This window comes from Gracilinanus agilis, chromosome 2 (genome assembly GCF_016433145.1).
Source record: "Gracilinanus agilis isolate LMUSP501 chromosome 2, AgileGrace, whole genome shotgun sequence".
Lineage (NCBI taxonomy): Eukaryota > Metazoa > Chordata > Mammalia > Didelphimorphia > Didelphidae > Gracilinanus > Gracilinanus agilis.
Genome location: NC_058131.1, coordinates 618,414,342 through 618,438,470, shown reverse-complemented (window position 1 = coordinate 618,438,470; position 24,129 = coordinate 618,414,342). Strand labels below are relative to the sequence as shown.

General features: G+C 36.9%; 1 protein-coding gene across 4 annotated transcripts in view; it reads left to right on the top strand.

Moving 5' to 3' along the window:
• SORCS1 (sortilin related VPS10 domain containing receptor 1) overlaps positions 1 to 24,129 on the top strand; it is a 746,046-nt gene that overhangs the window by 516,683 nt on the left and 205,234 nt on the right. For all 4 annotated transcript variants that reach the window (XM_044665551.1, XM_044665550.1, XM_044665553.1 and 1 more), the window contains exon 5: positions 18,629 to 18,702. In XM_044665551.1, the coding sequence (XP_044521486.1) occupies positions 18,629 to 18,702 (74 nt within the window). The remainder of the gene's footprint in view (positions 1 to 18,628; positions 18,703 to 24,129) is intronic.

The window sequence follows — 24,129 nt, the reverse complement described above, 5'->3', positions numbered from 1 at the left end:
ATCCCCCTGAGAAGACCAGTCAGGCCAAAGACAATATTTCACGCTAGCTAAAACCAGAAGTTTCCACATTTTCTAATAATTATCATTTATGTGAAATACTGTTCCATTGAAAATTCCCCAAATGATAATTTGAAAAAAAAATTCAATTTTCTCTTCAATTATGTTACCTCCTTTAGGGTTATTCCCCAAATTCTTACATTCTTGGGATAGATGGAGGGAAAGCTATTCAGATTCAGTCTGTAGATCCACATTCTGAAGACAATCACACAAAATCCCACTAGCACATGTTCCAAAGTGAGCCTGTCAACATCACTTAGGTAGCTAGATGGCATCATAGACCATGTTGAACTTGGAATCAGAATGACTTGAGTTCAAATCATCCCTAGCAAGTCAAACTCTCAACCTCAGTTCACTCATCTATAAAATGGGGATAGCAACTCCCTCACAAGTTTGTCCTGAGGATCAAATGAAATGATACGTCTATGGCACTTTGCAGATCTTCAAGTGCCATGTAAGTACAAACTATTGTAATCATTTCAAAGTATAGAAGTTTACTAAGTGACATGGTAAGAAGAGTAGCCACAAAATGTTCCCTTTTAAACTGGAATATGCTGTTGTTCATTTATTTTAGTGGTCTCTGACTCTTTGTGACCTCATTTGGAGTTTTCTTGGCAAAGATACTGAAGTGGTTCGCTGTGTATTCTTTAGCTCATTTTACATTTGAGGAACCGAGTCAAATAGAGTTATGTGACTGGACCAGAGACATGCAGCTAATAAGTGTCTGAAGCCCCATTTGAACTCAGGAATATGAGTTTTTATTTTTTCTCTTTCTTTTCTTTTATTCTTTTATTCTTTTGAATATTTTCCCATAGTTACATGTTTTATGTTCTTTTGCTCTCCCCCAAAGCCCTCCCTCCAATCCCCCATAGCCAATGCACAGTTCCACTGGGTTTTACATGTATCATTGATTCCATATTATTGGTAGTTGGACCAGAGTTATCGTTTAGCATCTACATCCCCAATAATAACCCCATCAGCCCATGTGTTCAAGCTGTTGTCGTTCTGTGTTTCTACTTCCACAGTTCTTCCTCTGAATGTGGCTAGTTTTCTTTCTCATAAGTCCCTCAGCCTTGCACTGGATCCTTGCATTGCTGCTAGTAGAGAAGTCCATTACATTCGATTGTACCATAGTGTATCAGTCTCTGTGTACAACATTCTCCTGGATCTGCTCCTTTCACTCTGCATCAATTCCTGGAGGTCATTCCAGTTCACATGTTCACAGTTCATGTGGAATTCCTCCAGTTCATTATTCCTTTGAGCACAATAGTATTCCATCACCAAGATACCACAGTTTGTTCAGCCATTCCCCAATCAAAGGGAATCCCCCTGTTTTCCAAATTTTTGCCACCACAAAGAGAGCAGCTATAAATATTTTTGTATAAGACTTTTTCCTTATTATCTCTTTGGGGGTATAAACCAAGCAGTGGTATGGTTGGATCAAAAGGCAGATAGTCTTTTTTTTTAATTTTTATTTTGAATATTTTCCCATAGTTGCACGTTTCATGTTCTTTCCTTCTCCCCCAAACCCTCCTTTAGCTGATGCACAGTTTCACTGGGTTTTACATGTATCATTAAGACTTAATTCCATATTATTGATAGTTGTACTAGAATTATCATTTAGTGTCTACATCCCCAATAATATCCCCATCAGCCCATGTGTTCAAGCAGTTATTTTTCCTCTGTGATTCTCCTCCCACAATTCTTCCTCTGAATGTGGCTAGTTTTCTTTCTCATAAGTGCCCTAGCCTCGCTCTGGATCCTTGCATTGCTGCTAGTAGAGAAATCAGTTATGTTCAATTGTACCACATTTTATCAGTCTCTGTGTACAATGTTGTCCTGGATCTGTTCCTTTCACTCTGCATCAATTCCTGAAGGTTTTTCCAGTTCACAAGGAATTCCTCCAGTTCTTGATTCCTTTGAGCACAATAGTATTCCATCACCAACAGATACCACATTTGTTCAGCCATTCCCCAATTGAAGGACATTCTCTCATTTTCCAATTTTTTGCCACCACAAAGAGCATGGCTATAAATATTTTTGTACAAGTCTTTTTCCTTATTATCTTTTGCGGGTATAAACCAAGCAGTGCTATGGCTGGATCAAAAGGCAGATAGTCTTTTAAAACCCTTTAAGCATAGTTCCAAATTGCCATCCAGAATGATTAGATCAGTTCACAACTCCATCAGCAATGCATTAATGTCCCAATTTTGCTACATCACCTCCAACATTCATTACTCTCACCTGCTGTCATTTTTTAAAACATTTATTAATATTCATTTTTAACATGGTTACATGATTCATGCTCATACTTTCCTCTTCACCCCCCGTTATCCCCCTACCCATGGCTGATGCACATTTCCACTGCTTTTAACATGTGTCATTGATCAAAACCTATTTCCAAATTGTTGATAGTTGCATTGGTGTAGTAGTTTCGAGTCTACATCCCCAATCATGTCCACCCCAACCCATGCGTTCAAGCAATTGTTTTTCTTATATGTTTCCTCTCCTGCAGTCCTTCCTCTGAATGTGGGTAGTGTTCTTTACCATAAATCCCTCAGAACTGTCCTGTGTCATTGCTTTCTGCTGGTACAGAAGTCCATTACAATCGATTTTACCATAGTATATCACACTCTGTGTACAATGTTCTTCTGCCTCTGCTCCTTTCACTCTGCATCAATTCCTGGAGGTCTTTCCAGTTCACATGGAATTCCTCCAGTTTATTATTCCTTTGAGCACAATAGTATTCCATCACCAGCATATACCACAGTTTGTTCAGCCATTCCCCAATTGAAGGGCATACCCTCCTTTTCCAGTTCTTTACTACCACAAAAAGCCAGCTATAAATATTTTCGTACAAGTCTGTTTATTTATGATCTCTTTCAGGTACAAACCCAACAATGATATTGCTGGATCAAAGGGCAGGCATTCTTTTATAGCCCTTTGAGCATAGCTCCAAATTGCCAGCCAGAATGGCTGGATCAGTTCACAACTCCACCAGCAATGCATTAATGTCCCAATTTTGCCACATCCCCTCCAGCATTCATTACTCTCCCCTTCTTTCATTTTAGCCAATCTGCTAGGTGTGAGGTGGTACCTCAGAGTTGTTTTGATTTGCATTTCTCTAATTATTAGAGATTTAGAACACTTTCTCATGTGATTATTGATACTTTTGATTTCTTTACATGAAAATTGCCTATTCATGTCTCTTGCCCATTTGTCAATTGGGGAATGGCTTGATTTTTTTATACAATTGATTTAACTCCTTATATATTTGAGTAATTAGACCCCTGTCAGAGATTTTTGTTATAAAGATTTTTTCCCCATTTGTTGTTTCCCTTCTGATTTTGACTACATTGTTTTTGTTTGTACAAAAGCTTTTTAGCTTAATATAATCAAAACCATTTAATTTACATTTTGTAATTTTCTCTAACTCTTGCTTGGTTTTAAAGTCTTTCCTTTCCCAGAGATCTGACAAGTATACTATTCTGTGTTCACTTAACTTATTTATAGTTTCCCTCTTTATATTCAAGTCATTCACCCATTCTGAATTTATCTTGGTGTAGGGTGTGAGATGTTGATCTAAACCTAATCTCTCCCATATTGTTTTCCAAATTTCCCAGCAGTTTTTGTCAAATAGTGGATTCATGTCCCAAAAGTTGGGCTCTTTGGGTTTATCATACATTGTCTTGCTGACATCATTAACCCCAAGTCTATTCCACTGATCCTCCCTTCTATCTCTTAGCCAGTACCATATTGTTTTGATGACTGCTGCTTTATATTATAGTTTAATATCTGGTACAGCTAGGCCCCTTCCTTCACATTTTTTTTTCATTATTTCCCTTGATATTCTTGATCTTTTGGTATTCCAAATGAAATTTGTTATAGTTTTTCCTAATTCAGTAAAGAAGTTTTTTGGTAGTTTGATAGGTATGGCACTAAATAGGTAAATTAATTTGGGTAGAATGGTCATTTTTATTATGTTAGCTCATCCTACCCATGAGCAATTAATGGCTTTTCAATTGTTGAGATCCAGTTTTATTTGTTTGGAAAGTTTTGTAGTTGTTTTCGTATAATTGCTGTGTTTGTTTTGGTAGATAGATTCCTAAGAATTTTATATTGTCCAGGGTGATTTTAAATGGTGTTTCTCTTTCTACCTCTTGCTGCTTTAATGTGTTGTAGATATATAGAAATGCTGATGATTTATGTGGGTTTATTTTGTATCCTGCAACTTTGCTAAAGTTGTTGATTATTTCTACAAGCTTCTTAGTTGATTCTCTAGGATTTTTTAAGTAGACCATCATATCATCTGCAAAGAGTGATAGCTTAGTCTCCTCATCGCCTATTTTGATACCTTCAATTTCTTTTTCTTCTCTAATTGCTACTGCTAGTGTTTCTAGTATTATGTTGAATAATAGAGGTGATAATGGGCATCCTTGTTTTACTCCTGATCTTATTGGGAAGGCTTCTAATTTATCCCCATTGCATATGATGTTAGTTGATGGTTTAAGTATATACAATTTTTTATTTTTAGGAAAGGTCCTTCTATTCCTATACTTTTCAGTGTTTTCAATAGGAATGGATGCTGTATTTTGTCAAAGGCTTTTTCAGCATCTTTTGAGATAATCATGTGATTTTTGTTTGTTAGACTGTTGATATGGTCAATTATTTGGATGGTTTTCCTAATGTTACATTCTTGCATTCCTGGTATAAATCCACCTGATCATGGTGGATGATCTTCTTAATTACTTGCTGGAGTCTCTTTGCTAATATTCTATTTAAGATTTTTGCATCTATGTTCATTAGGGAGATTGGTCTATAGTTTTCTTTCTCTGTTTTTGATCTCCCTGGCTTTGGAATCAGTACCATATTTGTGTCATGAAAGGAATTTGGTAGGACTCCTTCTTTGCTTATCATATCAAATAATTTGTATAGAACTGGGATTATTTCCTCTTTGAATGTCTGATAGAATTCACTTGTGAATCCATCAGGCCCTGGCGATTTTTTCTTAGGGAGTTCTTTGATGGCTTGTTCAATTTCTTTTTCTGATATGGGATTATTTAAGTATTCTATTTCTTCTGCTGTTAGTCTAGGCAGTTTATATTTTTGTAAATATTCATCCATATCTCCTAACTTGTTATATTTATTGCTATATAATTGGGCGAAATAGTTTTTAATGATTGCCTTAATTTCCCCTTCATTAGAGATGAGGTCTCCCTTATCATCTCTGATACTGTCCATGTGGTTTTCTTCTTTCCTTTTTTTTCATTAGATTGAGCAGCACTTTGTCTATTTCATCTGTTTTTTCAAAATACCAGCTTCTAGTCTTATTTATTAATTCAATAGTTATTTTACTTTCGATTTTATTAATTTCTCCCTTAATTTTTAGTATTTCTAATTTAGTTTTCATCTGGGGATTTTTAATTTGCTCGCTTTCTAGTTTTTTGAGTTCATGCCCAATTCATTAATCTCTGCCCTCCTTAATTTGTTAATATATGCACTCAAGGATATAAATTTCCTCCCGAGTACTGCCTTGGCTGCATCCCACTGAGTTTGGTAGGATGTCTCATCATTGTCATTCTCTTCAATGAAATTATTCATTGTTTCTATGATTTCTTTGACTAATTGGTTTTGGAGAATCATATTGTTTAATTTCCAATTAGTTTTTGATTTGCCTGTCCAGGTGCCCTTACTAATTATTATTTTTATTGCATTATGATCTGAGAAGGTTACATTTATTATTTCTGCTCTTTTGTATTTGTTCGCCATGTTTCTATTGCCTAGTACATGGTCAATCTTTGTGAATGTACCATGTGCAGCTGAAAAGATGTATTCCTTTTTGTACCTATTCATTTTTCTCCACATATCTATTAACTCTAATTTTTCTATGATTTCATTCACCTCTCTTATCTCTTTCTTATTCATTTTTCAGTTTGATTTATCTAGCTCTGAAAGAGGAATATTTAGATCTCCTACTAGTATAATTTTACTATTTCCTCCTTGAGCTCTGCCAATTTCTCTTTTAGAAATTTGGATGCTATACCATTTGGTGAATTCATATTGAGTACTGTTATTTCCTCATTGTCTATATTGCCTTTTATCAGGATGTAATTACCTTCCCTATCTCTTTTAATCACATCTATTTTTACTTTGGCTTTGTCAGAAATCGTGATTGCCACTCCTGCCTTCTTTTTCTCAGTTGAAGCCCAAAAGGTTTTGCTCCAGCCATTGACCTTAACCCTGTGTATGTCCACCTGCCTCGTGTGTGTTTCTGGTAGACAATATATGGTGGCATTTTGTTTTCTAATTCACTCTATTTGCTTCTATTTTATGGGCACATTCATCCTATTCACATTCAGAGTTATGATTATCAAATGTATATTTCCCAGCATTTTGGTATCCTCTCCTAGTTCTACTCCTTCTTATGCTATTTCCTTTTAAACTAGTGGTTTGTTTTAAATCAATCCCTCTTGTTCCCTCCCTTGGTTTACTTCCCTTTCCACCACATCCCTTTTTATTCCCCTCTCATTATTTTTTGAGGCCTAATGTATTTCCTCCCCCCTCTCTTCTCCTCCCTTTATGAACTCCCCACCCCACTGCCCTTCTTGGTTTATCCCTTCTGACTTTATCCATAGGGTTAAATAGAATTTTATATCCCAATGGATCTAGCTACTCTTCCCTCTCAGGATTAATTCCTCTGAGAGTAAGGTTTAAGTATTTCTCATTAATGCTCTCTTCCTCTCCTTCTTATAATAGTATTCATCCCCTCCCCTTCCCATGCCCTCTTTGTGTGGTATAGATTATCCTATTTTTCTTATTCTGTCAAGTTTCTCTTGGTGCTGTCTTCTATCTCCCCTCCCCCTTTTCCCATATCGTCTTAAACCATTTAGCACTCTAATCTCTCCCTATGAATAATTCTTCTAATTACTATAATGGGTAATACAATTTTTGAAAATTACACATAACATTTCTCCATATAGGAATACAAATAATTTGATTTTATTGAAGCCCTTAAAGAAGCAAATTTAAAAATAAGAGTTTTCTTTCTTTCCTTTCTCTTTCTTATTTACCTTTTCATGTTTCTCTTAATTTTTGTGGTTGGATACAAAACTTTCCATTTACTTCTGGGCTCTTATTTACAAATACTTGGAAATCTTCTATCTTGTTCAATGCCCATACTTTCCCCTGGAAGTAGATAGTCAGTTTTGATGGGTAGGTGATTCTTGGTTGTAGACCCAATTCTCTTGTCTTTCTGAATATCATATTTCAAGCCTTGTGGTCTTTTATCAAGAAGGCTGCCAGATCCTGTGTAATCCTGATTGGCGTTTCTTGATACCTGAATTATTTCTTTCTGGCTTCTTATAATATTTTTTCCTTAACATGGAAACTCTTGAATTTTGAAATTATATTCCTTGGGGTTGACTTTTGAGGTGGTACAGGGTGATCTATGGATCCTTTCAATGTCTATTTTGCCCTCTTGTTGAAGAACTTCAGGGCAGTTTTCTTAGGTAATTTCTTGAGGTATGGTGTCCGAATTTCTGTTAATTTCTGATTTTTCAAGACCAATCATTCTCAAATTGTCTATTCTAGACCTGTTTTCTTGATCTGTCATTCTCTCAGTAAAATATTTCATATTTCCTTCTATTTTTCATTCTTTTGACATTGCTTTATTAGTTCTTGTTGTCTTGTGAGATCATTTGCTTCTACTTGCCCAATACTTTAGAGACTGGTTTTCTTCTGTAATCTTTTGACTTTCCTTTTTAATTTGGTCTGTCCTGTTATTCATGATTTCCTGCTGTTTAATTTGGGTCTCTAATTTGGTTTTCATTTTGTTTGATTTTTGGGCATCTCTGTCCAATTGGGAATTTCTATCTTTTAAACTTTTAATTTCCTTTTAGCTGTTTCCCACTTTTCTTGTCAAATCTCTTCCATCTTTTTCCTGATCTCAGATTTCAACTCTCCAAGAGCTTGTGAATGATTTTCATTTTTGGGGAAGTTTTAGATGTGTTTACTTGTTTACTCTCCTCTGCTGTCTACTCTGTGGTGTTAAAATCATTATCTGGGATAAGTTGGATGCCATATTGACTGACAGGGATGGCAGTTCAGATATTCGGATTGTTCTGAGGTGCTGTGAGCCAGGGGCAAATGTTGGTTGAATTTGCCCTATAAATACCCCTTAGGAATTACAGTTAGGAGGTCTCTGAACTCAGAGCTGAGACTGGAGCAAACTTCTCTTGGAGCAAGAACTGGGACAGGGAAGTGAAGGTTGAAGGGTGATAGAATAAGAAGAGGGTAGACTTGAACCTAAACCTGTATCCTTTGCTTGACTGAGAAAGCTAGCGAACCATTAATATTATTGGTAGTAGAGCTGAGAGAATACCCAGATCATCAATCCACATCTACATCAATAGCCTTCCCTATTCTCTGACTTGGCTGTGGCCAGATCAGGTCAGAGATAGTGAAAGAATGAAGACCTCAAACCCCTACTAGCCTAGCAGTCTCCAGTCCTGATCAATGATTAGCTTAGTAGCCAAACCATGGCAATAGGGTTCCCAATCCCCAAACCTATTACCTTGTTATTCTTTCCCCATCAATAGATAATACAGTGATTAACAAGTACCTTCCTGAGTGGTTATTCTAACACAGCCCTTGGGAAGAGAGAACTAATACGCAGTCAGATACCAATCATTTCCAAAGGCAATCAATAGACTATTAACAATTTATCCAAACTCTGATTGGGCCTAGAGAGGTTGACCATCTACCTAAACTCTCAAGAGGTCCCAGGCTAGGCAACTGTTAGAAAGAAGTCACTGACAGGTTTAACCAACAAAGCCTGTCAGGGAGAAGAGGGATAGATTACAGCAACAGCAATTGTGAGAGGAGTAGGTGTTCCTCCTTCACCAAGTACAGCTGGCTTAGGACTTGGGCCCTGATCCCTCCTTCATCCATGCTGTCCCTAAGATCTACATAATAGCCATCCTCTAATATCTACAAGGAAGATCTATAGGGAGATAGTAATAATAAGAGGAGATATAGAAAGAAGAAAGAAAGAAAGAAACAAAGAAACAAAGAAAGAAAGTAACAAAGAAACAAAGAAAGAAACAAAGAAAGAAACAAAGAAAGATCAGATCACAGATCAATCAGATATATATATATATATATATATATATATATATATATATATATCCTCCATTCTATCATTTTCTTTTTAACAGTGGTCTAGACTGTTTCTATGTAAAAATTATCGAGTGTTAATGCTTTTCTCTTGTTCTTTCTGATAGTTGATTCTTGGGCATTGTTTGCCATTTTTATGCTGTTTGTTCCTTCTCAATCAGAAGTCTGAGTGAGGCGGGTAGGCTCTCTGTGTATAGAGCTATGGAGCAGTTTTTGCCTGAAGCTGCTTTACTAGTCACAGTACGGTGTGGCCCCTTGCACCTCTATCCTTGGGCCCGAGCTCTTTAGGCTCCTGGGGTCTCAAGTCTAGCTGTTTATCTAGCTGTTCTCAGGGGCAAGCCCCTGGTGGTACCAGTAGGCTGCCAAGAACCCAGAAATTGCCCCTTGCTTGCTCCTCTGCCCAAAGTATTTTTTTCTCTGCCTCTCAGCACGCTGCTTCCACTATCTGTTGCCCCTTGTATCTCTATCCCCATGCCCAAGTTCTGAGCTCTTTGGCTTCCTGGATTCTCAAGTCTTGCTGCTCTCAGGGGTAAGCTCCTGGTGGTCCCAGTTAGCTGCCAAGAAGCTAGAGTTTTCCCCCCTGCTCACTCTAACTCTGGTGGGCTGCCTCTGACTCTGGTGGGGTGGGGGAGGGTTGATCAGCTCACGTTTTTTGATGGGAGCTATTTCACCTCCTTATAGCTTGGAAATGCCCAAATCCCACATACCTTCGATGCTGTGCCCTATTGTGGGGCCCCTTCATTCATCTGGATTTTTTTTTGTCCTTTTGAAGTATCATGTATGGGTCAGTGGTGAGGAGAGTTAAGTACCCTGCTCTACTCTGTAGCCATCTTAACCCAGAAGTCAGAATAGTTTTTCTGATTCCAAGTTTACTATTCTTTCCACTGTGCTACCTACTGCCCCCAAAATCTGAGTTATTCCCAAAACATACAGAACCTCAATGGGAAAAATGAGTCCATCCACAGAATAGGCAGAGAGCTGACCTTTGAGGCAGTTCTTCTGATTCCTACTAGCTGTGTCTCAAGCAAGTGATTTAATCTCCCTGTTATAATTCTTATGATTATGGTAATAATGGCTGGTATTTCTATATCTATATATATACTTTATCAACTCAAAAGTGATAAATTGTTGATCTACCTCTATAGAGGCAATTGCTGTACTAAGGAGATATTTTTAATGATCAAAATATATGTTCATTCTCTTTGATTCCCCCCAAACAATTATTTGGATCACTGATTTAATTAATCATCAATTATTTATTAATCCTTTACCATCTATTAGGCATGGCTTTCGGTCCTGAGGTCTCAATGAACAAAAAATAAGAAGCAGTCCTTGCCTCAAGGAACTTATATTTTATCAATGAAAAATCTCCATATATATAAGAAAAATTACATATCCAAACATATAAACATACATGAAGGTAAAATAGGGCACTAACTATTGGAAGTATTAAAAAACGCCATACGCAAGAGGTTGGAAATGAGCAGAACTTGGAAGAAACTAGAGATTCCATCAGGCAGAAATGAAGAGGCAGTACATTTTGAGGAAATAGAACAGGTTATGCCAAAATTTCAGAGATTGGATTCATTTGAATGACCAAATTACAAGCATGCAAACCTCCAGACAGATTTTTTATTCCAAGCAAATGCCAAGGATTGGAAGATGTTTTTGTTTTGTTTTACTTTCATATGATATTTAGTGTACATTCAACAGTTAGCACACAGTTATGTCTCCTTTCCTTTTATGTCTACGGTGTTATATAGAAATATCTAATGTTCAGAATGCTATCCCTGAGGCTCTGCAGTTTCCTAATCAAGAAGAAAGATTCCATTATAGACTCTAGAGTATACTTACCAAGGCCAGCAAGTGGATATAGCCTTGTCCGTAAGGGGTGCCTTGTTTATATGTTCACAAGCCATTTTAATTAGCTAGAAGATTCAAGAACTCTGGTCTCCAAAGGGTTTCCTATATTAAGTAGGAATGCTTCAAAGACAGGAGAGGAGAGAGGCTTAGAGTACAGGATAAAAAGATCACAGATAGATGGCTCCTAAAAGTTAGTTTTATAGGCCTTTTCTTTTAGCAAATTCCCTCCTCCTATATATTATTTCAGTACCTCTCCCCCTCTCTTTCCCTCTCCCTCTGCTATCTGCTTCTCTCTCTCCCTCTCTCTCTCTCTCTCTCCACACACACACCCTCCTCTTCCCCTCACCATAGAAAACCACTGATGCTCTCTCTGATTTGACAGATTGTAATGATAGTGGTTGGTGCCCTGCTCTGACACTAAAGAATCCATAGAGCCTGAGACAGACAGGAATGGAAATAGATCTTATTTAGGGGCTGCCAGTGCAGTGACTTTTAGTCAAAGTCTTGTTGGTTTTCCATGAAAGACCTTCCATTACTTGCTAGAACTGTTATTCACTGGAATGCTTTGACACCCCTCCCTCCTATATAGAAGGAAACCTTGCTGTCAGACTGGATAGGTTTAATTAACACATTAACTTGAGTTGTGGTGAGATTTTTCCCTTTCCTCTTGTAACAAAGGCCTAACAACTCACTTCCTGGGGAGAAAATGTTTGAAGTAGTGGGTGAACTTAAAAAAACTCCCTCCTGTGAGGGTTAATTTGTATTCACCTCTTGCCTGCAGCTATAAATTTCCAGAGAACTTCAAATGCCCCAATATATTTAATCTTTAGATGTAGGGCTCTCTGAATACATCACAGAAAATCACATTGTCCCCCAGGGCACAGGTACAAAATGTCTATCCTATGGAGATGTGCCACCCTACGTCCAGGTAGCCCCAGTGACATAGGCACAAATTGTTCATCGAATTGGGAAGTGCTGCTCTTTGGCCGCTGACATTGCTTGGGGTTGCTTAGAAATTCTATAGTCATTCAGAAAGTATTTCATCAGCATCTCCTCTATTCTTAGTACTTTGTGTTCTAGGCACCATGAGGATGCACAAGAAATATAAGGTCAGTGCCTGCATTCAAAATTACTTACAGTCTGGTAGAGTAGATTAAACTGAGGCTCAAAATTATATCAGATAGAGGGCAACTAAGTGTCTCAGTGGATTGAGTGCCAGGCCCATAGACAAGAGGTCCTAAATTCAAATTTGACCTCACATGCTTTCTGGTCATGTTACTTTGGGCGAATCACTTCACTTCCATTGCCCAGCCCTCACTGATCTTCTGCCTTAGAGCCAATACAAAATACTGATTCTAGGACTGAAGGTAAGGATTTTAAAAAATTATTAGACAAATTAATGCATAATATAGAAGAAAGAATCTCAAATTTGTAGTGGGAAGTCTTATATTTAAAGACCATCCCTGTAATTTCAATTTAATAAACATCAACTACTATGTACTAGGAATAAAAAGGCTTCCTGCCCTAGACCTTAAGGAGTTCCCTCTAAGAGAGGCTAAGGTATGCACATGGGTAATATAACAAACTATAACAAATACAATAAAATTGGAGAAGGATGAGAATACTGATGTAGGTGTGGGGGAATGAGGGAGGGCTTCATGGAAGGAGAGACATTAGGGTGGTATTGAAGGAAGAGAATATCCTGAGAGGGAAAGGTGAGGGCACTGACTGTGCATTCCAGGTATGGACTATTGCTTTTTTCACTGCACTGAGGTAGAACCAAGGAAGGGTAGTTTTAGAAATATAATCACAGAATTGCAGAGTTGGAATAAACCTCAGCAGCCATCTTGTTTACATATATCCCAAAAAAAGATGCTTTCTGAAAGATACCTGTTAAGTATTTATTCAGTCATTTCTTGATGACCTCCAGTAAGTAGGAATCCAGTACCTCCCCATTCTCCCTTACCCCCAAACTAATCCAGTTCATTTTTTTAATAGCTTGATTGTTAGGGAACTTTTGTCCATATCCAGCTTCTGTTTGCTTTTTTGTACTCTTTGCTCATTGCTCCTAGTTTACAGCTATTTTCTCAAAAAAGGCAAAATCAGATCCCTCTTCCACATGATGACTTTTCTTATATGAAAATTGTCTTCCATTAGGAAATCATATTGTTATTGTAGTGCCCAAGAAAGTGTTACCCAATTTTAGAAGCTATACCTAAGTCAAAGGACCCTTAGATGACCCGTAAGCCCTGTCCATGCTATTGTCTACTCATTTTTTAAAAACCAGCACTATTTTCTAATAAACCATTGAGCAATCTGGCCTGCCAACCAGAGACATGGTCCAGAGATTACCATCTCATATTACCTTATATTGAATTTGCAGTTCGTTAGAACTCCCTTTTGTTGTTTCAAACAAGATGTCTGCTAGCCATTTCTCTTCCATGAACAATTTCCACTATACATTATCATCAACTCTTTTAATCTTTTGAGACTGGATGAATAGTATAGATGCAGAGATGTATATTATAACTCAAGGAGGCATGGCTTGAATTGGTTCTCATAAGAATTGGGCTATGTGAACTTTAGGCCTATCAGGTACAAATATAAAATGCATAAAATCTTAGTATAATAGAACAAGAGCATTTGTCTCTCTTTTCTCTTATGCTTTCTCAAGGAAAGGAGCCAGGAAAATAATCCCAGGAATAGCAGTGGAGTAAAGCACAGCTTTAAATTGAAATAGGTCTCCTTGGCTGCTTCCCAAATGTGTTACAGTTTGGATCAATTGAATTGTTTGCTTTGGTAGCTAGTGATTTGAACCTCTCTTGGTTTAAATGTTCATTTTATTCTGAGGGATATTGTCTCAGAAAAAGATCCTTCAAGGTTCGCTGAGCATGTAACATGGGCTAGCTTAGGTAACTTGGAGTTGCCTGTTTTGCCTGAAGCTTCAGTATGAGCTTAGCCATTGGGGAAGCCAACAGCAGTAATGTGGTACAAACCAACCATCTATAGATTGTCCAGTAAGAAATACCTGGAAGAGATATAGTAGAGTTAAGGATGTGCTCTGAACCCTGTGTAAGCTCACCTTTCATAGAGAGAAGAGAAACATCACTCTCCTGTACCTTATTTAGTGCCCTTAAGATCCTGAGGGAGACAGAACACCAAAGATACCTGTAGCCAAAGCTTTAATATGACCTACAATCTCTCATGGATCTACAATCTCTCCTGTATCTCTGTCTCAGTTTCTGAAAACTTATGAATAAGCTTTCATATCTTTTTTTAGGGCTAAAGTGGAGCCAATTTTAAACAGTTACATCCCTCCTTCCTTTCCTCTTGATCTACACCTTAAACCATCCACATATTTAGAACCAAAAGCAATTCATAGATGAAAGGCACTGTTTAGCCTAAGGGTAATAATTCCTCAGAGTTGTACCCTAGTCCAAATACAACTCCCCTGCAGCCCTGCTCCTCTAGTCAAATAGTACACTTTCTCTTGGTCCAAAATGTATTAATAAACTAAATGCCAGTGCTCCAAAACTATCAATCCCTTCTCCCCAAGCTTCCTTTTAGGAACAAGTACTTCACCTCTCCCACTCCAAGATGAATTCTACCTTAGATTGACTAGTTTGGTAAAACCTTTTTTTTTCCCTAAAAATTATCACAGTCCTGAATCTTGTAATGTCTATACACAAAGTGCTTTTGTGAAAGGTACAGGTGGAGCATGGAAGAACTTTGTCCTTTCTCTGCCTACCGTCACTTTTTTTTATCCCTAATCTTTCTCTAATGGGATTATATTTTTGTATACTGTTTAGTTTCTGTCCACTGTAAAGTTGAAAAGACCTTGTACCCCCTTTAAAAACTACATTACCCAAACTCCCTTTCATCATACCCGTAATTCCTTAAGCCTTTTCCTATTGGTTGTGGGTTAAAACTACATTTGAATTGTTCTGGCTCCATTATCTCTGAAAGTGAAGAAAGGTATTGCACCAGGAAATGATATTTCCCATTTGTCCTGAGATCTAGTCTCCTTTTTCCATTTCTTTTATGATGTGGCAACTTACTGTAGTCCAGGCTGCTAAATTGGGTTAGTGAGTGATTGTTGTTGCAAAGCTTATGGGACATGGATTGCTACAGGAACCTGCTCTGATTTGTGAATTTTTTTTCCTTTTTCTTGTTCCTAGAATTTTTTCCTTTCACATTTTTTTAAATATCCTGCATTTTCCTCAGAGGTTATTTTTTTTCTCTTTTTTCCTTTTTTTCCTTTTTATTTTTTCTTTGGACTTTTTGATGTTTTGAGAATTGATTCATATACCTTATGCCTTGACCATGTATTCCTGTGTGATTCCCATGTGTATCCCTGTATTTTCCTCAGGGGGAAATGTAAAGTTGTCCTCCTCTGAGTGACTATGTTATATCTGTAAATTTGGACTTGAATTTGACCCTAATTTAGAACAGAAGACTACCTCCCAGAATCCAGAAGATGCCATGCAGAGACCACACACTGCACCAAAAGATCCAGAGTGAATTTCAAGACATGGCGAATTTGAACTTTGGGGGATTGATTGTATTTATTTTGAATGGACATTTTATGCCAGAAAAGGGGACTGCCCCCTAAATGGCTTATTGTCAATGCACCGAACATTGGTTTTGTTCTTTCTCCCTTTTACTTTCCTTTTATCTCTGAATTATTGTAAACTTTAATTTGATTATGTTTTCATGATCCACTGGGGAGACTTGTCTCCCAAAGGATCACAGGGGGGAATGTAAAGTTGAAAAGACCTTGTACCCCTTTTAAAAACTACATTACCCAAACTCCCTTTCACCATACCCATAATTCCTTAAGCCTTTTCCTATTGGTTGTGGGTTAAAACTACATTACCCAAACTACCTTTTACCATACCCATAATTCTTAAGCTCTTTCCTATTGGCTGTGGGTTTCGCGGGTTTTTTTTGATATGGTTGTTGTGAGCGTGGTGATGAGGCTTTTTGGAGAGGAGGTGGCATGGTAAAGTTGAGTTGAGACTCTTTCCCTGCGCTTCAAATAAAATCCTTATAAATATCATACTTTGGAGGCATTGAATATTAAATTTAAAACTTACACCACACATGCATCTATTCATCCATCTCTGTCATCTATGTTTATCTTTTGATAGTTCTCTCTCTCTGTGTCTGTGTCTGTCTGTCTGTCTGTCTGTCTATCTATCTATCTATCTATCTATCTATCTATCTATCTATCTGTCGAGACTGGATCCTTTCTCTTGGTTAGGCTGAAAGAATAAAATCCACTCACAGGACTGATTCCACTGCTAATTATTTTTGAGCAACTCTTTTTCTGACGTGGATTCATTAGCCCCTTCCCAGGCTTTCTGGCCACCTTTTATTCCTGGTGCTGGTCATAGTGCAGACACTTCATTGGCTTTAGCTTTCTGGTCTTAAGCAATCTACCAGCCTCAGTTCCCACAGTAGCAGGAATTCCCCACCCCCAGTGCCTTCTCCTTTTTTACTTATACACTCAGCTCAGCTTCCCTGGGAATTGGAGTCTCTAAAATAGATATCACACAAATATTCAAGAAGGAGGAGGGATAAATGTCATATTTATTAATATTCCTCCCTTGTTTTAGTGACCCTCAGGTCATTTCTCTGGTAGCTTTCAATTATCAGCATGTTTCATTGAGGGTCCCCCAAAACCACTCCTTTAAAATGATGGTTTAAATGGAGCTTATAGAAAACAGTCCACAAATATGTGAAAGACATGAGATAAAATGTTGCCAGTAAAACATTCAAATTAATATAGTGTTAACTAAGTATCTGAGCATTCTAGGGGATATTGAAGTCAGGGAGTAATTGAAAATGAATAAAACCAAACAGAGAAGTATATAAGAGTATATATAAGAGTAGCCAACATTTCTCCTCAAGATAAATAGGTTTTATTGGAGCCATGATGTGTACCTTGTCACAGAGAAGGATAACTTATAAATGTCTGATATACAATAAGATTTGAGGATTATAGTAAGGAATCAGTTGGGGAATGACTGAACAAGTTGTGGAATATGATTATAACGGATACTATTATGTTATAAGAAATGATGAACAGGATGATTTTTGAAAAACCTTGGAGGACTTTATCACGAACTGATACAAAGTAAGAAGGTTGAAATAGAAGAACACTGTATTTGGTAATAGCAATATTTTTTGATGAACAGCTGTGAGTGACCTAGTTACTCTCAGTAAAGGAATCTCAGACAAGCCCAGAAATTCATGGTGAAAAATGCCATATGCTTTCAGGGAAAGAACTGATGAAGTCTGAATGCAGACCAAAACATACCATATTTTATTTTCTTCTGTTCCTTTTTTTTGTTTGAGTTTTCTTCCACAAAATGACTAATATAGAAAAAAAAATGTTTTACATGATTGCAGGTGCAAAATTTATATCATTTGCTTACCATCTCAGGAAGAGGGGAGGAATGGGAGGGAGGGAGAGTGAGAAGAAGAGAGAAAATTTTGAACTCAAAATTTTAAAAGAGTGTTAAAAATTGCATTTATGTGTAATTGGGGAAAATTAAATATAATTTAAAAATAAATGAATAAATGTTGGGCAACTCTGATTCCAAACACAGAGATTAGCTGGATAAATCATGAATAAACTCTACAGTGAAAATATGTAATATAAAAACAATTCATTAAATTAAAAACTTTATCTTAAAAACATTTTTGAAAAAAAGAATATTGAATATCCAGTTTTCCTAAGATGCCTATCAGGGTCTGTGTATTTATCCAGTTCAGTAAACATTTCTTAAACACCTGAGATGTGCCAGACTGACACTGTGCTAATTACTAATTACTTGGAATACCAATTATATATATATATATATATATATATATATATACACACATACACACATACATGCATATGTATATTTGTGCGTTTATTAGTATATACTTATGAATGTATGTGTGTATATATATGCAAAACATATATATGCATATACATGTATATATATTAGAAGGGGCATGTGCATAAAAAATTAAATACAAGATATGTCCAAGGTAATTTTTTTTTTAAGATTTTTTTTTATTTTAAACCCTTAACTTCTGTGTATTAGCTCATAGGTGGAAGAGTGGTAAGGGTAGGCAATGGGGGTCAAGTGACTTGCCCAGGGTCACACAGCTGGGAAGTGTCTGAGGCCAGATTTGAACCTAGGACCTCCCATCTCTAGGCATGGCTCTCAATCCATTGAGCTACCCAGCTGCCCCCCCCCAAGGTAATTTTTGAGAAAATGTACTACCAGTTGAGATAGAGAAGGGATCAGGGTATATTTTCTTTAAGAAATGGCACTTCTCATTGTCTAGTCTCGTGGTCTCAATGAACTGACTCCAGCTCTTTCATCCTTATTTCCCTCTATTTCCCTGTGCAAATTCTAAGCCTCAGCCAAAGGAGTCTCACCTATACATTATAGTTTTGATGTATTGAACTGATGTTTCAACTTGTGATGGCTTATAAGTTTATACACCTAAGACCTCTTTCTCTTCTTTACAGTTATACAGCTCTTCGGAATTTGGGAGGAGATGGCAACTGCTACAGGAAGGAGTCGTCCCAAACAGATTTTATTGGTAAGGACATGACGATTTTTCATATCATGTACTAAGAAAATAGTCCAATGATTGGGCCTCCAGGATGATGTATTCATTAATTGCTCTAAAGAGAGCTGTTGGTTTGGGAATGGGCTAGTTTTTTTTTTCTTTCTTTTTTTCCCCATTCAGCTGGGTACTAAGTCACATTAAGGAGAAGCAAAGGATAATTGGAATTTTTAAGTTTTTCTATAAATCTCTAAACAAGCCCAAATGATGCCTTATATTTTCATTCACAATTTCTTCAGTTACTATTTATTTAACCATGTACTGTGTGCCAAGAATTAAGCTGGAATCCCTAATTTCCTAAAAGATGTCATTCAAGTGCTGCCTACTCTATAACCATACCCCTCAAGTTGATAAGGTCATCTCCTACATTCCTTTGTATTTATTTTATATATTTTAAAATGTACTCATCTGGACATATATCTCCCATTAGAAATGGAATATATACATGAAGTTCTTTCCAACAATAAAGTGCTATATACATATTTATTATTATTACTATAATTATTTTGATTAAAATTGTTATTAACAACCAGCAAATACCAATTTAATGGTCATTATATATTTAGTAGAATCAATATACTATTCAATATTAATAATCACACTTATATAATTAACATGTATTAATAATAATTACGCTCTTTTCACTGGTGTGCAGATGAATACTTTTTACTGGTATAAAGGGAAATGACTGAGGTAGTAAAGCAATAGGCAACAATGAAACTTTTTTTAACCAGGTAGCTCTTTGATAGCAGGGACTATTTGAATTTTGTCTTTGTCTTTCCAGTGTCTAGAACATAGACAAAGCTTAATAAATATTCGATGATTTGAATAAAATGGAATAAAATTTCTAGATAGCAGGGAAGACCCAGAAATAATTAAGATGTGGCCTCTTCCCTCCTGGCAGTCATGATTAAGAAGGGAATTACAAAATATATACTCCTTTGACACAACTGAGCTATCACATGGAATAGAATGGAGAGATTTTTGTGCTGAGTGACGGGGCAAAGAAAGGGAAAGCTAGGATGCCTTTGTACTGAACCTCTCGAATAGGAAGGTAAGAGTCATGCAAGAACATCTTTCCCTCTTCTCTTTCTTCTTTTCTCTTTTCCTCTGTTCTCTCCCTCCTTCTCCTTTCTTAATTTTTCACCCTGCTTATGAAATGGACTCCAGAAAGGCATTTTGAAGTGGCCTCTAAGTTGGAATACACCTCTGGCTGTAAACTTAGAACAGATATTTTCAATGTCTCTTTTCTCAGTAGCTTGTGTGCACTGTCAGGGGCAGGACATTTTGGGGGAGCTCTTCTCATGTGCAGATTGTTACTGGGCCATAGAAAGGTCCCTTTCCAGTCCCTTAGCAAACGCCCCAAAGCAAAGCAAACATGCCGTTCATTTGTCTACACATGTTTCAGGATGTGTGATACAGCACCTATCACTAAAGGCCTGTCATTCCCCTTCCTGTACACTCAGACACATCCAAGGGAAATACATTTTTATCTCTCTCATTTTCAAATGCTACGCTAAAACCCCTTTGGGAACGGAAAGCTAGAGAAGAGCATTAGAGAAACCGTTAAAACTACTGATGCCTCCTAAAAAGGCAGCCCATTTGGAGACAAGCCTGGTGAGAGATAACACATTTGTACTTCTGTTAAACTGATCCTTTGTTTTCATCACTAGGGAACATGAACAGTAAAAAAAGGTTCCATTGCTTGAAAGTTTATCCATCTTTTCTCTGCCACTGTCCAGATCTTCCTGGTACCATTTTTAAATATCAGATCAAATAAAGTTGTTTTTTTTCTGTCAGGGTAGGTATCTAGCCTACACTGACCTCCTCCTTTGCTCTTCAAGCCTGAAACATTTCCTGTCTTTTTCAATGTATGATACTGCCTTGAATTGATATATGGTAGTTTCAAGTCCCTGGGGTTATTTTTTCTTTTAACTAGTTTAATTTTTATGCTGTCTTAGTGTCTAGAACAGCGCTATGATTGACTGTATGACTGAATTAATAGCTCACATTTTTATATCAATTTAAGTTTTGTAAGACACTTTACATACATTTCCTTTTTGGATGCTTTGGTCCTGGTATACACAAGAGAAAAATGATTCTAAAGTAGAGTTCTTAGATTCAAGTCCTGCCTCTAACATTTGGCTTGTGTGAGCTTGGGCAAGTCTTTTAACTTTCCTTGACTTACATTTTCTCACCTATAAAATGAAGGCATTGGGCTAGATGGCCTCTTAGGTCTTGAGGTCTTAGGACGAAGACCTGAGACACCATCTACATCTATCCTATGAAGGTTGGGGTTTTTTAACAGCTATTTAATAGATGAGGAAACTGAAAGTCAGAGAAGTTGTTCCTTTTTAAAGATTAAATAGCTAAGTGTCCTGGTCTAAGATTTGATCTGACTTAAAGTCTAGCACTCTATCCACTATTTCATGTTGCCTGGATGTAATCATGTATTCATTCATGTGTGTATGTATGTACATATATATGCCTCTTTGTAGTCCTGAGATAGACTTGTAAAGTTTGAAGGATAAATGAAAATATCCATCTGTCATCTGGCCTTTATTCAAATTCTATAACATGATGACTACAGTGGACTCACTTAGCTTAGAAATATAGGTCTCATTGTTTGGAAACTTGTGATAACTTAGATTAGCTTTTGGCTGAATCTTATCTCTACCTTGTAAGTAAGAGAAGAGATTTTTCATGCTTATAAATATTGGAACATGATGGGAAGGGAGTATTTTATTACACTCCATGTATAAACTATTTTCAGGGAATTACCTTTTTAAAGTATGTTGTAAACCTTAAAGTGTTATAGAAATTCTAGTTATTGCTATTATTATTATTATTATTATTATATAAATAGTGTACTTTTAAAGTAAGAAGGAACTATATTGCCTAGAATTGTACTCATTTGAAATCTTTAATGTCTACTTGTTGAAAAAGGACATCTACTGAATAATAGTATTTGCCTCATTCTCGTTGCTGAAAATAACAGTTTTTATTTTTGTGAGAATATTCCACAGTTCAGACTTCTAACCCCTGAATACACTGTTGCCCAGTTACTCTGAATTAGTGAAATCTGACTGCTCTTTCTGAGAAGAAGACTAGGCAGGTAAATTGCTTCAGTCTACATTGATCTGGGTCTCTCCACTTAAAAAGGGTCATGTGAAGGAAAAGAATGAAAACCTGTATCATAGCATCTCTTGGTGAAAGTTATCCAGCCTGACTTGGCACAAGGCTCCTGATGCTACTAATTTAAGTTTGCCTCCTTTCTTACTGACCTAAACACTCAACTTGGCTTAAGCTTTTGTCAATAGTTCAAGATTTTGTTGGGGGTGGGTGGGTGGGGGGAATTGATGAAAATCACATGGTATTCCTGATACCCTTTAAAAGCATTATTTATTTATTTTTAACATTAGTTTAAAAACATTCTGAATTCTTGATTTTTTGCTTTCCTTAACTACTCATTAAGAAGGCAAACAATATGATATCAAATATAGATTTAAAATTATGCAAAACATATTGACATATCAGACATGTTACAAAAAAACAAAAAGAATAAAGTGAGGAAATTATACTTCCATTACAGTCAAAGTTTATCAGTTCTCGCTCTAGAGGTGGGAAAATACATTTTTTATCATGAGTCTTTTGGAATTGTTTTGGATCATTGTGCCAGTCAGAATAGGCAAGTCTTTCACAATTGATCCTCATTAAAATCTTGCTGTTACTATGCACAATGATCTACCAGTTCTTACTTCACTTGCATCAGTTCCTTTAGGTCCTTGTCATGTTTTTCTGAAACCACTCTCCTCATTATTCCTTAGAGTACTCCATCACAATCACCTGTCACAGCTCGTTCAGCCATTTCCAATCTGATGAGGCTCCCCTCAGTTTCCAATTTTCTGCCACTATAAAAAAAGCTGCTATGAATATTTTTATACATATAGGCCCTTTTCCTTTTTTTTTTTATCTCTTTCAGAGAAAGAACTAGTAGTGGTATTGCTGGTTCAAAGGTATGCGGAGTTTTATACCCCTTTGGACCTAGTTCTAAGTTGTTCTCCAGAATCCTAAGACCAGTTCACTAACCCACCCACAAATTCATTTGTCTATGTATTTTTTCATCATCTCCAGCATTTGTCATTTTTGGTAGGTGTGAGGTAATAGCTAAGAGTTATTTTAATTTTTATTTCTCTTCTCAATAGTAATTTAGAGCCCAATACCCTTAAACATTTTTTCTGATACTTAGAGATACTTAGGTGCTGATGTGAAAGGTAGAGTCAAAGCCAAATTATTAGAAGTAATCCTCCAAACAAGTTACTTCAAATTTCACAAGAATTTTAAGCATAACTATTTGATGAATTTCCTTTTAAAATAGTTAGCTTTGGTGACCTTTCCATAAATCCAACAGGAGGTTTTAGAAGAGATTAATACAACTAACCTTTTGGCAAAGGCGTTTGTCAGTTGGCACTCAGGAAGGATATGGTCTCTTCCTAAGTAATGTAAAAAGGCTGTGAATTGCTCCCCATTGTAAAGGTCTGCAGAAGAGCTAAAAGGAACAGGTAATATCCCTTTCAGCACCCTCATGCATATCCATTTCTTTGATATCACTTGGACACCCTTCCAAACTACTCTGAATTAAATAGGGATATGAGGAACAAAGCGCTTTCCCTGACTCTTTGGACCTTGCTGATGTCACCATGAGTTGCATAGCTTAGACAATGGAGAGAGGAGGCAAATAATTGCCATATGCCTATGTGGCATTAGAGAAAATGTCTGGATTTCCAAATATAAGGAGAAGGGAGGGATCTTCCCCAAGGAGACCTTTCATCTTCCAGGAGACTTTTCATGTGAACCCTTGGGTCATATGTATAGAATACTTCAGAATCAGAGAGGTGTAAACCAACTTGCTAGTTTTTCCCCTGAAAGTTCATCATCAGGGAGTTGAATTTTGGAAACAGCACAGGACTGAAATGACCACTACTTGTGGAAATTGAGAAGAGCTTCAGAGGAGCTATGAAAGATGGGGAAAGGAACAGAAGGGAGAAAAGGAAAGGTAGTTACATGCAGTGGTTGGTGATCTCTGTTGTAAGTAGTAGTAGGAAGTCAGAGTGATTAGAACCAAATAATGAGCAGATAGGAGTCATGGAAATGATCCCCAATATGAAATCTTCATCCCTTTTTCCTTTCCCCAATTGGTGATACCTTCTCTGGGAGAGGTGAGGGCAAGCGTTGGATAATAGAGGATAAGATAAATGTTTGAAAATGACTTATGTGCATCCACCGCCAGAGAAAGAACTAATGAATAGAAATAAGCAAGACATTGTTTATATGTACAGTTTTGGTTTGTTTTTTTTTTTTTTGTTCCAATAAGGCTTTCTTGAGTGGGAGGAGGAAAGG